Source organism: Aythya marila (assembly GCF_965140915.1).
Source record: "Aythya marila genome assembly, chromosome: 7".
In the NCBI taxonomy this organism is placed as follows: Eukaryota; Metazoa; Chordata; class Aves; order Anseriformes; family Anatidae; genus Aythya; species Aythya marila.
This window is the reverse complement of record NC_139048.1, coordinates 36,592,322-36,605,531: the sequence shown is the minus strand read 5'-3', so window position 1 is coordinate 36,605,531 and position 13,210 is coordinate 36,592,322. Positions and strand designations below refer to the sequence as shown.

The 13,210-nt window shown below is 37.4% G+C and overlaps 1 protein-coding gene across 5 annotated transcripts in view; it reads right to left on the bottom strand.

The window, feature by feature from the left end:
• Positions 1 to 7,431: 7,431 nt before the first annotated feature.
• The window catches only part of CCSER2 (coiled-coil serine rich protein 2), a 71,567-nt gene continuing 65,788 nt past the window's right edge, over positions 7,432 to 13,210 (bottom strand). For 4 of the 5 annotated variants that reach the window (XM_082765170.1, XM_082765173.1, XM_082765171.1 and 1 more), the window contains exon 10: positions 7,432 to 12,653. In XM_082765170.1, the coding sequence (XP_082621296.1) occupies positions 11,832 to 12,653 (822 nt within the window). In that variant the 3' untranslated portion in view covers positions 7,432 to 11,831. The remainder of the gene's footprint in view (positions 12,654 to 13,210) is intronic. The other variant, XM_082765174.1, reaches the window with a different exon arrangement.

Sequence of the window (13,210 nt, the reverse complement as noted above, 5' to 3'; positions counted from 1 at the left end):
GGAGGAAACCAGAAGGAAAAAAGGGAGGCTGAATCCTTATTACAGCTGCAGCTTTAAAGAGTTAAAAGTAAATAACTGACTTAAAATGAATTCAGATGGTGTTTGTTCTGTTTCTACAAAAAACATCCCAAAGCTGAGGAGAATTAATTACTCCCATACCTGTGATGGAACAGAAGTTGACAATATGGCTTTAGACAGCCAGGAAATGTCTCTGAGGAGCAGGCTCAGGACTGAAAAGCGATTTCTTAGTTCCAGTAGTAGGAGGTTAATTCATTGTCAGTCTACACTCTGCTGTTGAAACACTTCTTTCTGTCAACTGTAGTTATGTGATGAAAAACTCAGTAATGCCCATGGGTCAGTATGGAAGAGAAGAACAAAGTAGTAGTTATCAATAATCAAATAAATAAGTGCCAAGACCAAATGTAATCTAGGACTGACAGGAAAAATGGGTAAGACAATGTGGAGTTCAAGTTGGGGTAAGGAAATTGTCTTCAGATAGCCTTTTCTTATTACAAGGAGAAAAAAAAAAAAAAAGAGGAAGGGAAACGTTTCAGCATTTTTTAAGTTACTGTGATAATATTTATATATATGATTACAAATAAAAGGAATCCACATATGCAAACAGCTAGAGGGACTGTAGAGATGCATGGCAAGTGAGAATCTGTATACACACATGAAAACATCTTAGGAAGAAAAAAGACAAGGGACAAAACATCCACAGAGCTGCAGAATATCAGCTGTTTGTCAAACAGCACCATTCTCCCAACTTAAGGCAGATCAAGTCTGCAGTCGATCTGGAGATGACAAAAGAGAAGCAACAATGATCTGAAAGTGGGGTCAAAATACTTCTGTAGATAGAACTGCATCTTTTATTCCAAAGCCTGCATCAGCATCGTTTCGAGTGTGATACTACTGGAAAGACAAAAAAAAAACAAAGTTCCTCCCCTACTCAACACCCTTTTCTGTTGTTGTTAGAAAACATACACACATACATACAGCCATATTCCAGCTTGAGCAGGTACATTCTGCATTCAGATGCATTTTTCAGAAGGAACAGTTGTTGCTGCATGCCTGCCTTGTCTGTAACTCATTTTGCAAGGGTGGAAAGGAGAGAGAGAGAAACATTTATTTACAGGAGGCACATATGTGCCTAGGAACATAGTGTGGTGAACAAGTGCCTAAATCAACATCACGCTGAGCTTTGTATGCATATATATATATATATATTAATGTAAGCTAACATGCACTGCTACACAGATGGAGCAAGCATAGCAACCCTACTAACAGTTTGCTGCTTCTGGTCATGCAGTTACTACAGTTAAGTCGGCGCTGTATTCTGCTGCACAGAAGACATGCTGATCGCATGTCCAGTCTTTCCTTCAACAGACTTTTACAAAATTTGGTGTTACAGCTTTCTTATGCAGCTTCTATATAATGTACCTGACTTCCTGGCTGTAACAACTACTTGCAGACTTTTTATAATAGCACAAGTTGGCAATGCTTCTTGTTCTTCATGCTTAAGGGGAATGAGGAATACCAACATTAATTCAGAGCACATTTGGAACATAGGAGAACAGGCCATCATTACTTTAAAAAAGACCCCCAAACTCCCTCTGCTGGATTCAGTCTGGAAAAATCAATTATTCTTCAGTAGTGGTGCAAAGCACTACCGTCCTGAGAGCATCACACAGATTGAACAATAGAAAACATGTTTGCTGAATATCATGCCGTGTTTCTACATAGGTTGCACCCAAGACAGAGTTTTGATTGCTTACTGTTAAAATTAACATGTATTGCTTGTGTGTGTGTGTGTTATTTACCTTCAGACAACAACAACAAAAAAAAAAGAAAAAGAAAAAGAAAAAAGTAGCTTTTCAGAGACATGCAGCCAGGAAACGTTTTCTGAATAAGCACTAAAAATTACAATTTGGATGAGAATGTGATGACAGGCTAATCCCTTTGAACCTTCAAGCCAAATTTTCAGACAGTTGCATTTTAGGGGCCGTTAAGAATTTTTTCCTTGTGTACTGGGACAGAACTACTAGAAAAAAATAGTTAAGTTCAAGTTTTTCCTGAAACAAACAGGTCAAAATAAAGCCCTATGCTTAATTTAATTCCCTGGGGGAAAAAAAAAAAAAAAAAAAGTACTTGTTTTTATCTATCCTCATTCAGGGCAGTAATACAACTTATAAATTCATCTAACCTTAATTCATACTTTCACTAGCTGTAGAAATGTAATCTTTAGGTGAAGCAGTATGATCACACCTCTCAAATTTCACACTAAAATCTGTAGTGTTAAGAAAATTAAACCAGCATGTCAAACATGTTCAGATATAAACATCTCCTTTGCAGGATGAAGAGCTTACTGAAACAAGGCTGCCCACTATAATCTGTGTATCACAGTGCAAGCGGTAATAAAACAACAGAAAACTGAGAGATGGAAAATTAATTATGCTAGTATAAGCACGTGACAAGTGCTTCCATTGCTGAAGGTCCAATGAGGAAATCCTATCCACTGTGGAACAAGTAAGAAATTTTAGGAGCGTGTTGTTGTTGTTGTGTTTTGTTTTGTTTGGTTGGTTTTATTTTTAAAAAGATTTAACAAATTTATGCTCAAGAAATCAGGCTCATTTAAAGAGCATTGAAAACCAAGGACCCAACAGCAATAGTCATTTCTGATTATTTAATCTACATTATATTCAGTAGTTAACATTTATGTGTAATTAGGAAAAAAAAAAAAAAAAAAAACATTTTCCCTAAGTAATTTTCCAAAAGTCATCACCAGCACAGCAAATTGTTGGAGTATACTGCAGAGGACAACTCTTCCCGGGCACAATTTTCTCTTCAGAGGAGTCTGTGCACTGAAAGAGCAGTTAAAGAGTTCTGCAAAGGCTTGGAGTTGCAAACACATTAGCACGTTCAGTCTTTATCTCCCATATCCCTTGTTAATTTCCAGCCTTAGCAGTCAGTGAGCTGAATGATAAATACAGCTGGCTGAAACAAGGCCAGCCTGTCACAGAGACCAAGCAGGGAAAACCAACTCTGTTATTCCAGTTCAAACGACGCAGATGCCTCAGTTAAGGTTATCGATGTCTGCTGTAATCCCTCCACCTCCAAACAGATGATTGCTTCATTCGACTGAGCAATGTTGCTTCTGCTCACTGGAATAAAATGAATCACTATTGCTTAGTCTGGGGCTTGTCCATTAAAGCAAATAGGACGGAGTGAGAGGACAGACTATCTGTATGTTAGTCAAAGGCATAGCCCCACCTATGCCTGGGAAGGTGCTTTGACATACTCTAAGTAACATATTCATAAATGTGCGCTTTCAGCTGCTTGCATTGCAGTGCCCTCTGCTGTTTGCAGGAGCAAAAGGCAGCCTGCTAGCTGCATTAACACACGGTGGAGGAAGGGCAAGAACTGAAGTTTTGGCTACGGCAGCAGATGAAAATACGAGTTCTTCTTTGAGCTGACCAGAAAAGGAGGCAACTGGAAGTATTTTTCCATGAGATTTCGCAGCAAGCATTTCATTTTCCTTGTTGTCATCCACCTGTTCCCTATGCATTTATGATTTAAAAAAATTTTAATTCTTGTCCTTTTTCTTCATCAGTAGAACTCCATGTGCTTCGTGAAGAAAGTGCATACTATTAGGACTTCTTGTTTACCCTGAAGACCCTAGGATGTGTTTGCTGAGGTCTGTGCTTCTGGGACTCAGTTTAAAGCAGTTAGCTCTGTGTAGTGACATTTGCTGTTGCTTGTGGTAACTGTTGAAGAGCCCCTGCATAGCGTTTATCCTGTGACCACTACAATACTTCTCACATGCCTCTCAGCTTAGTTTCTTGATTAGTTTGTACTTGAACTAGTTGCATCCCAGGTAAGACTGGAAAACATACTTTACACACATGATGCAGTGTTCTGTCCGTCAGCAGTGCAAAAGACAGTACTGCAATGTGAAAATAGCCTCCCTTTTCCTCCCTTAAGAGAAAGGTATAAAATCAGACATGACACGGCAGAAGAACTGTCAAAGATAATCCATTATCTTTGGAGAAAATTAATGTCCTTGAAGTAACTTTAAAAAGTGCTACTGGAAGTATATTCTTAAGAAAATGTGCATTTTGCATAGAAATACAAATATACAGTATTGTTTTCAGTACCCTGCATGTCCCAGAAACACCACACACAAAGCTTCCAACAGCAGTTATAGTGCACACACAGATCTTAACTCTTTTGAAGTAAGAAGTTGAATGCCAGCATAAAATGCTCAAGAGTATTATTAGCAAAGAGTTTGTGTATCATTAAGCTTCCTTGCACAGTAATACCAAGTCTGCAACAGCTTATAAGCATATGGTTTGAACATCAGACTTTCTACAAACATAAGTTCAGATCCTGGCAGGATCAACTCAGCTTGACAACCTTCTGCTGTGCATCTTGTAGCAGTAACTGCTTTGCTACTGCCACTTGCTGCATCTCACAGAAAGGGCTCTCTCACCTGTGACTGGGGACTTCCAGGTTACTGCTGTAGCACAAAAAAAAGTACCTCTGTAGCAGCCCAGAGAAGTTACAGAGCAGAACTCTAGAAGGATCATAAACCAGCACTGAATTTTGACTTACCTGTAGGAAGGAGCCTGAACAACACAAACTGCTTTGCCAAAAGTGAATGAAAAACAAACAAACAAACCACACACACACAGAACTTTTGGGGCAAGCATAATGTACAGCTCTAGAATCATTCACGAAGCCTCCATGAAGCCAGGGACACAGGTTCCTGCTGCCCCATGATACTGTTAGTCTAGCGTTTGGGATATACACGCCCAGGATAACTTCCTCCTAGGGCCTCACAGTTTGCCTTATGTGGTGCACAGAACTTGCATACGGAAACTATTCTGTCTCGTTTACACTTTTACAAGATTCCTGCAAATAACTGGTCTGGAACCTAATAAGACTGAAACTTGCTGCATCTGGTATTAATTACATAGCTCCGGTGAGGTCTATGATATTTACCCTACACTGAATTACTTTTTTCCTCCTTTTTGAAAAGAGGAAATAAAACCTTTTTGTACAGCTCAGGCTTCTGAAGACATACTCATTTACCTAGCAGGTAAATGCAGGGAGATGTATATAATGTTCAAGAAAGTACAGGAGGATTTGTTTCCTCCCTTGTCATGTTGTCAGCGTTTTGTCATGAACGAATCATGTAGTTCTCAACTTCACCAATTACTGGTATTATTCTCATTTTATACATATAGAAAGTAAGGTACTGTGATTACAGATAGCATATGACAATTAGTATAGTTTGTCAAACTCAGGAGCAATTAAAATGGAATAAAGAACTGTAGGAATTGGTGGACTTTAATTCTATTATGCATTGAAATCTATCAGATTAATTTACCCAAGTTTTCAAATGCTCATATGTATTGTATGCATACTGTTTTGATATATCTAAATTATTTACCACCACCTAAAAAATTTAGCACTGTTTGTGCACAGTGTATTTTATACTGACAATCAGAATGAAATGACAAATTTACACAGGCTGATTTTCAAGGATCCCTCTCTTTTTAACTGTAACATCTAAAGTAATGAATCGGGTCTCTTCAGAGTAAAATTTGAACAATTCTTTTGACTGGAGAGGTATTAAGAGAAGCACATTCCACCAGAATGTGAGGTTCCACAAAAGTCTAAACTTTTCTCTGAAATTGCTACATTTCCAGAAAATAATAAAATAAAAAAAAGTGCAAGTAAAGTAACTATCAAAGTGTCCTAGCTCCACAGCTGTTTAAACGCCTGAAAGCTCATGGTATTTCTGAGGTTTGTGTTGCAGAAAGCTTTAAAAATAACAACAAAACAGTATCTGTCATGAATTTAAAATGCTTTCAATAACTTGAAATGATTTCTAGAGGCAGGGATAGAGGGAAGGATTTTACTTAAAGAGCTTTTAAGTTTTCAGATTTTTCTCTGGTTTGGAATAAACAACTTCAAAATTGTTCCTAAACCAGTTTCTGGTCTGTTATATAAGGCAATTACTTCTGCCTTTAGCTTCATACTTTCAGAGCTCTGATATTTATGTTCAATGTCCTCTGCAAAACGTCAATTCTCATTTGAAAGAGCAGCTGATATTCATAACCTAGGAAAACAGCAACCATATCAATCTGATATTACACATGCTTCGGTATTAATTTGTCTCATGGTTCAGCTGTATTCAAGTGTGTTCATGAAAATAAACCATTCCTACACCAGGAATGGTGCCAAGAATGATCACTCTGGGTTGCAAAAGGAAGGGGCCTTTGGAAATTTCTCATCACCAAATACTCTCTTCTCACATACAGTATTATGCTCAATGACAGTAAAGATGTGTCCCAGTGTGAGCAGAACATTGCTCTCAGTCCGCTAACAGCACTGCTGCAAGGCCTGTGTCTCTGGATGGAAGAGGGCAGGCAAGAAAAAATGGGAGGGACCTGTGAATTACTGCTTTTTAGGAATACTACTTAGTCGTTGCATCAGCTGTTGATCATCTGATGATCACTGATAGCATTGGACACCACTGTAATAGTCTTGTCACCAATGAATAGCGTACTTATCCAGCAGAAACCCAAAGCAGGAGGATCCACAAAGATGTAGCTGGCTTTTTAGCTCTCAGATGAGGAAGGTACATAAAACATGTTTGAACTTGGAAGCTCTATCGAGGAGTTCCCCCCACCCCCAAAACCTCTAGAAGTCTTCAAAGATCTAGAAGCTCAAAGTGAAATCTTAGGTTAAGGATTACAAGCATCTGTCTGCAGCACTTTTAAAAAGTTTCTTCTAACTTCACGATTCTCCCCTTTACCGATCCCCAAATTTTGGCTGAAATTTCAAACTTCGATTTCCATCTGCTGAAACATCTTAGATTGAATTAGTGAAACAAATGTCCTTTTCTTGCAAGGATAATAAACCATCCAGACTGTGGGCAAAATACTGATATACGACCAGGAACCCGATGTTCATATGTATGCACTGTGTTGATTTCAACTCCTACATCAAACAACTTGCTCAAATTAATCTGTGATAATAATTTTAACTAGTCAACACAAGAAAACTACAAAATAACCATCTATTTTCCTCAACTGTGCATTAGAATTGAAATAACATACCTGTAAAAACTAACCACATCAGTCCTTGTTCAGCTGGAAACAATAGATTAAGATGTTTAGCTTTTCTAAGTCTTTTTGTTTTTGAATGCTCTCATACTTAAAGTCAGAAGAAAAAAAAAAGCCTGCAACTCTGCTGGAAAAAATATAAAAATAAAATAAAATTCTATGAGAAAACATAAAACTGTAAGCTTAAGAACAATCTCTCCTCCCCCCTCCCTCAACCCCTCTCTACAGTGCTATAATTCTGCAGTCAATGATAGATTTAAAAAAAAAATACATAAAGTGAACAGTCAGGAGAAATAGCTACCGATTAGAATTATGACTTTTATTTTTATTCACTAGAGCAACATTGAGGAAAGAATTTTTACATACAGGTTTTAAATCAACTTTACAAGCAAATTCCAATATACAGTATTTACTCTGGTCTGGGTTTAAAAAAACAAAACAAAATCAACAAAGCAGATATAGTAAGGGTACCTCTTGTTAGCTAGTACTGAATTTAAGATTTCACTGACACTGGCATTATATTGGTTTTATTGTGGTGCTTTTACAGTTAAATAGGCAGTGAGCAGCTTTACCACAACAGTGACTGAATTTCCTCGATAGCATAGTTGGAAGATGACTATACTGAGGCCTACCACCAGAACCGTATTAAATCCACTCTGCTCAGAAAAAAGCCACTATAACAAGATAAGGAATAGCTATGGAAGCCCAATTCAAGAACAGAATTCCATTTGAATGGCAAGAAAATGTCCATATTAAGAGGATTATGTGCTGTGCAAAAACAGAAACACTTCTCCCCCCTCCCCCCGACATGCAAGCTACCCGAGTATGACAGCTCACAATGTGCATATGGTGGTGACATGCAAACAAACCAAATCACAGAGACGGTATGCAGTTTTCTAGCATTGTTACAGCAAATGAGCATTTAGATCAAGGACAAAATTTTAGGTCAAGGGCAAAATAAATTTTCCTGACCTATGATGCAGTCTAGTTGCTATGTCTAACTTCTAATCTCATAGCAGAGACTAAGGAGACCGCTTTTTTTTTTCCAGAACTATATGAAAAATTCATTGCAGTTTTGGATTTTCAGGGCCTTTGTGATTATTTTCAGAAAGTGTAACAGTCAGTATTGCACTTTTTCAAACAAAAATATATGCTGAGACCATTATTGTTTAAGGGCTACGCTACTCCTAGGAAAGTTTTGCTGTTGGCCTTGACTGGCAACATGAAGCGCAGGCTTCAGGGAAGGTAATCATCTGGCTGCAGCAGAGTGAAATTCCACAGTAAAATTAACGTCATTGCACAACAAAAATTCAGTACACTCCATGAGTGTTTTTAAACATGCTAGAGTGCATAGCAATGATGTGAAGGTGATGTGAAGATATCTTGGAAACAGCAACACTAGCAGGGAAATCAGTTTCAAACAAAAGCCACATAGCAGGAGGCATCTAGATTATTTTAGGCACAACTCCAAGCAATAAAGCTCATTTAAAGTGCATTTCTGTTTTTTTCTTGTGTTTATTCACTTGTTAAAACATGTAATTGCCTCTGTACACACATACTGAACAGTAGTTTAATACTTCTGTGAATATTGCACAAAAGAATAAGACATCAAAAATTGCAATAAACCAGTTTTAGATATCTAAAAACAAAAATTGAAAGATATCAAATCCTTCGATTTATGCATTGAGGATAATCTGCACACATACTGATAATACATCTGCAATTTTCATAAAGTAGATAAATTACCTGAAAATACTTCCTTAATCCCATTTGACAAGCTCTACACAACACCCTCTTACCCATTTCCTCCCAACCCATCCTTCACTGAAGCAAGGCTTCAAACTTCACTGCTACTCTTCCCATTTGCCCATCTGCTGACAGGCTTTGCTCGTACTCTGGACTTACTATACATGCAACAGAGCCTTCCCTGGATAACTCAGAAGAGCCAAATTATGCAGTTGTCTTTAACGATATGAGAGATCAGCAGCTGAATACGAACAATTCAGACTAGTATCCGTCTTATCCGTGATCAAATAATGATTTCTCCAGCTCCATCTTACTAATCTGTCAGAACAAAACAGGGAAATGCAATATATTCGCATCAAATAATATAATCTAGCTATGCTCCTTTAACAGGGAAAACAGAATATTTTGTTCTTCTGAAAAAAATACGAACCATCTTCTGTTTTATGAAATCACTGATCATCTCTTCGCTTCATTCCTTAATTTTCAGTAAAGGTGCAGATTGATGGATATCTATACTTTTAATTGTAAACCTAAAAATTTTAACACTACTAAAACAGACTGGTGACAGTTTCAGAGTAAGAAGCAACAGAACTTACGATGAAACATCTGTCAATAGCGTTAAGTGAAAATAATCTTTTTAAACAAAACCATTTACAACCAAAAATAAAATAAATTCTCTTCAAGGGAAGTAAACCTGAAAGAAAACAACCTTCCATGGAAGTTTACACGGACCGGAAAACAAATCAGGAATCTGATCATTCCCTCTGCAGTTTTTGAACTCTTGAAAAACACAGTTAGCTGCCAGGAGCTAATTTTGGGGAATATTAAAAAAAAATAATAAATTATTTTCTTATCAAAAGCACATGTTTACGTTGAAGGCCATCTATTTCAATACTTTGCAAGAAAAGGTAAGTTTTCTGGAGAATATTTGTAACAGCAATCTTGACTTACAGTTAATATAAAGTCAAAGTAAACACAACAGCCAAGGTTCTTTTGTTACTTCCTGGTTACGTTCTCTTCACCCCAGCCCCTCAATTAACAGAAAGTCCCTCCCGCAGGTCTCTTAGTTCAGATTCTTATCAGCAGTTCTGAAATAGAAACCCTACCCTACCCTTTCCCCCTGAGCTTCTCATTTTTCTACTTCATTGTCAGTTAAAAGAATTGACAGCATGACAAATCCTAAACCTTTCTTGGACATTAAGTACTGAGAAATTCAAGTCATATGATTTTATCCTTCACCCATTTGACTAAGGTATCCATCAGGATATGCCTAGTCAAAGGGCTTATATTAGAGAAATTGATTATGGAAAATACTCATGAAATGTCTATACCCATTATGCTTTATTGTTTCAAAGAAAATACTGTAATATGTCAGTGTCCTGTAGGCAAAGACTAGAACAAACTATTACTATATTTCATTTTTTTGTCATTATATGACATATGGGAACAGATTTGGAGTGAAATAATTTTAACAGCCTTCAGCTGCTCACTTTAAAAATCAATTCAAGAGTAGAAAAAATAGCAGTAACATCTAAGATTCAGCGATGGGAAAGAAGTGAAGAATAGGAGATGGGACATAATGTTAAATTCTCAGAACTCCTCAATGGATATGCATATATTCAGCTCACAGCTCATGTGTTACGGTCCCATAGTTGCACCACAATGGGCACATATTTCCAGACCACTTTCAGAAAAAAAAAAAAAAAAAAAACTTCTCCTCGAGAGCAGAAGAACATTTTGTTGTTGTTATTTTATTTCCCCAAAGTGCTCCTTCCCAGTTACCATGCATTTCTTCAGAAATTACAAAAAAAAAATTTACAAAAAACTCCAAAAACAAAATACACATCTCTGAAAAACTCTTAGAGTACCAGCTCTGGATTAGGACACAATAGGATTGCTCAAAGCAAGTAAGTGGGGTTAATTCATTATCATCATTATTTAAAAATAGCAGTTTTTTTTTAATACAAGTTTTATTACGTAAAATAGTTTCAAATCCTTACCCATATGGCAAAGTTTGTGCAAACATTTCAAGTCAGGTACTTCAGAGTCTTTCAATATTAAACAGAAATCAATAAATAGAAGTAGTACAATAAAAGTTAAAATATATTAATTAAAATGCATGTTGTGCAACCTCAACATAGGTGTTATGGACCCCTTATTCACCAATTCATAAGAGCCTGTATAAGGTTTTGCACAAGTATCCCTAGCACTGCATTTCAAGAATCTAGCCAGTAATGTGTCTATTGAACACAATACAAACATACCACAGTATCTTAACAAATGATGATGTTTAAGAGAGAAGATCCGTTTCACCCTGTGAAATCTGCTTACTGTCTGTGAAGAGTGAAAATGAGATAAATAAAGAACAGAGCAACTTCATATTACAGCAAAACAAAACAACACAAACCACCCAACCTGTCAGATTAAATAACATTAAATATGTCAGTCTTGAGATAATGATAAATACAAGGATTTTTGCATAGGCCTCTGGAATACAGAGTCAGAATTATGGCCAATAAAACATCCACTAATAAGTCTAATTTTCTACCACTCCAGCCTAACGAGTACTCAGAACCAAGAAGTTAAACCAAATAGTAATTTCATTAGCTAATTAATCAAGTTAACAGAGGTAAGAAATGATTTCTGCCTTCCTGGATACACAGTGCAGCACTCCAGTATTCATGGTCACTGGACTTCAGTACATGATTAAGATCACTGTGCAATACAATCATTAATACAGAATTACAATACAATTTAACACTCAGGAACTGCTGCACTGCTCATAACATGATCTTCAGAACATAACAATAGCATACGCGAACACATAAGGAAGATGCTCTTTTTGCTGTTCACTCCGGATTTGTAGGCTGTAGATAAAGCAACCTCGATGGCAGTTGATATATAGGAAGTAATTTAACATGAGATACCATTCAATGAGATGTAGGTATGTTCTCAATGTGTCTTTGGTTTAGGGAGGCGGGAATACCGATTAGAGAGCAAACTGTCCCCAGAATGCACAACGGTATTCTGTGTTTGCACATTTTCCTTTCTCTGTACTGGTGGCTTTGGGATGTTCGTCTTCAGACAGGTGTTTTGAGGCTCCTGAGACACCGGTGTGGATTTCTGGCTGCTCGTTTGCTTAGATTTAACAAAGGACATAGTTGGTGGGCGAAGTTTGGACACCTTCTGACTCTGTTTACCCTTTACATCATCTGGACCAGATGTTGGCTGTAGCTGAGTCGAACTACTTGATGGTAGAAGCTCAGGTTCCTTGGAAGCAGCGGAATGATTTGCAGATCGTGCGAGTACGGCCGCTGTAGGAGGCACTAAAGCATTTGGGGGCTTTGTAATTCTTAAAGTCTTTGGCCGAGAAGCCTGGTATGTGAATGAGGGTTGACCTTTCACAGCTAACTCAGTCTGCACCTCTCTAGCATCACCTCGTGCAGAGGTCTGAAAACAAGAACGAGATGATAACGTCCCTTCCTTATTACTAGCCACCTCTCCAGGGTCTTCAGTGTTTTTATTTTTCATATTTTCTAAATACGATGTACTCTCATCTTTTATGTTTAATTGTATGTTCATTGAAGTGTTTACATCATTCAGGCTATTTGTAAGAGACACACTTGCAGCATTTTGATTCTCATGATTGCCATTTTCATGCACACCATATTTAGAATATTCACTGTGGGCCTCGATATGTGGCATTTTTACTAGTTTTCCCTGGGCGAGGTCTGTGGAACTGGGAAGGCTGCTGGAAGGCTGTAGTACTTGAGGCTGTTCAAGAGAGAAGAATGCAATAACACATTAGGCACAGGAAACTCCAGATAACATTCTGAACCCAAAGTATGCTGATTGGATGCTTGATAACAGCTGTATATCTTTTTTTAAAATCAAAACTTTGACTTGATAAAACAGGATGGTTCATGGGACATGTACAAACATGATTTGTAACTTAGGTGAAAAGTTAAACCATCACTGAAATACACAGCAACATAAAGACCAGAAAAAAAATGGATTAGCTTAAAGTAAGAACATGAAGAAGGCTTGGTTGATGGCTTTGCCCTAGTCTGCAGTACACCCTAAGAATGACAAATACCGATCAAATTCTGACTTAAGTTCTTAAACAACTGCAACAGCTATCAGACTGTATCCATCTTTTAATTTCTATTCACTGCACACTCAAATTAGCTGTCCCAAAACTTTCATCAGTGCTACACACTATACAGGCATGAAAGGAGTTCAATGGACCACATGAATTTGTGGTGCGTTTTCTTCACCTAACCAAGGTCAGAAAATTGGATACAGATATGCTGTAATTTAGGTCACTGAAC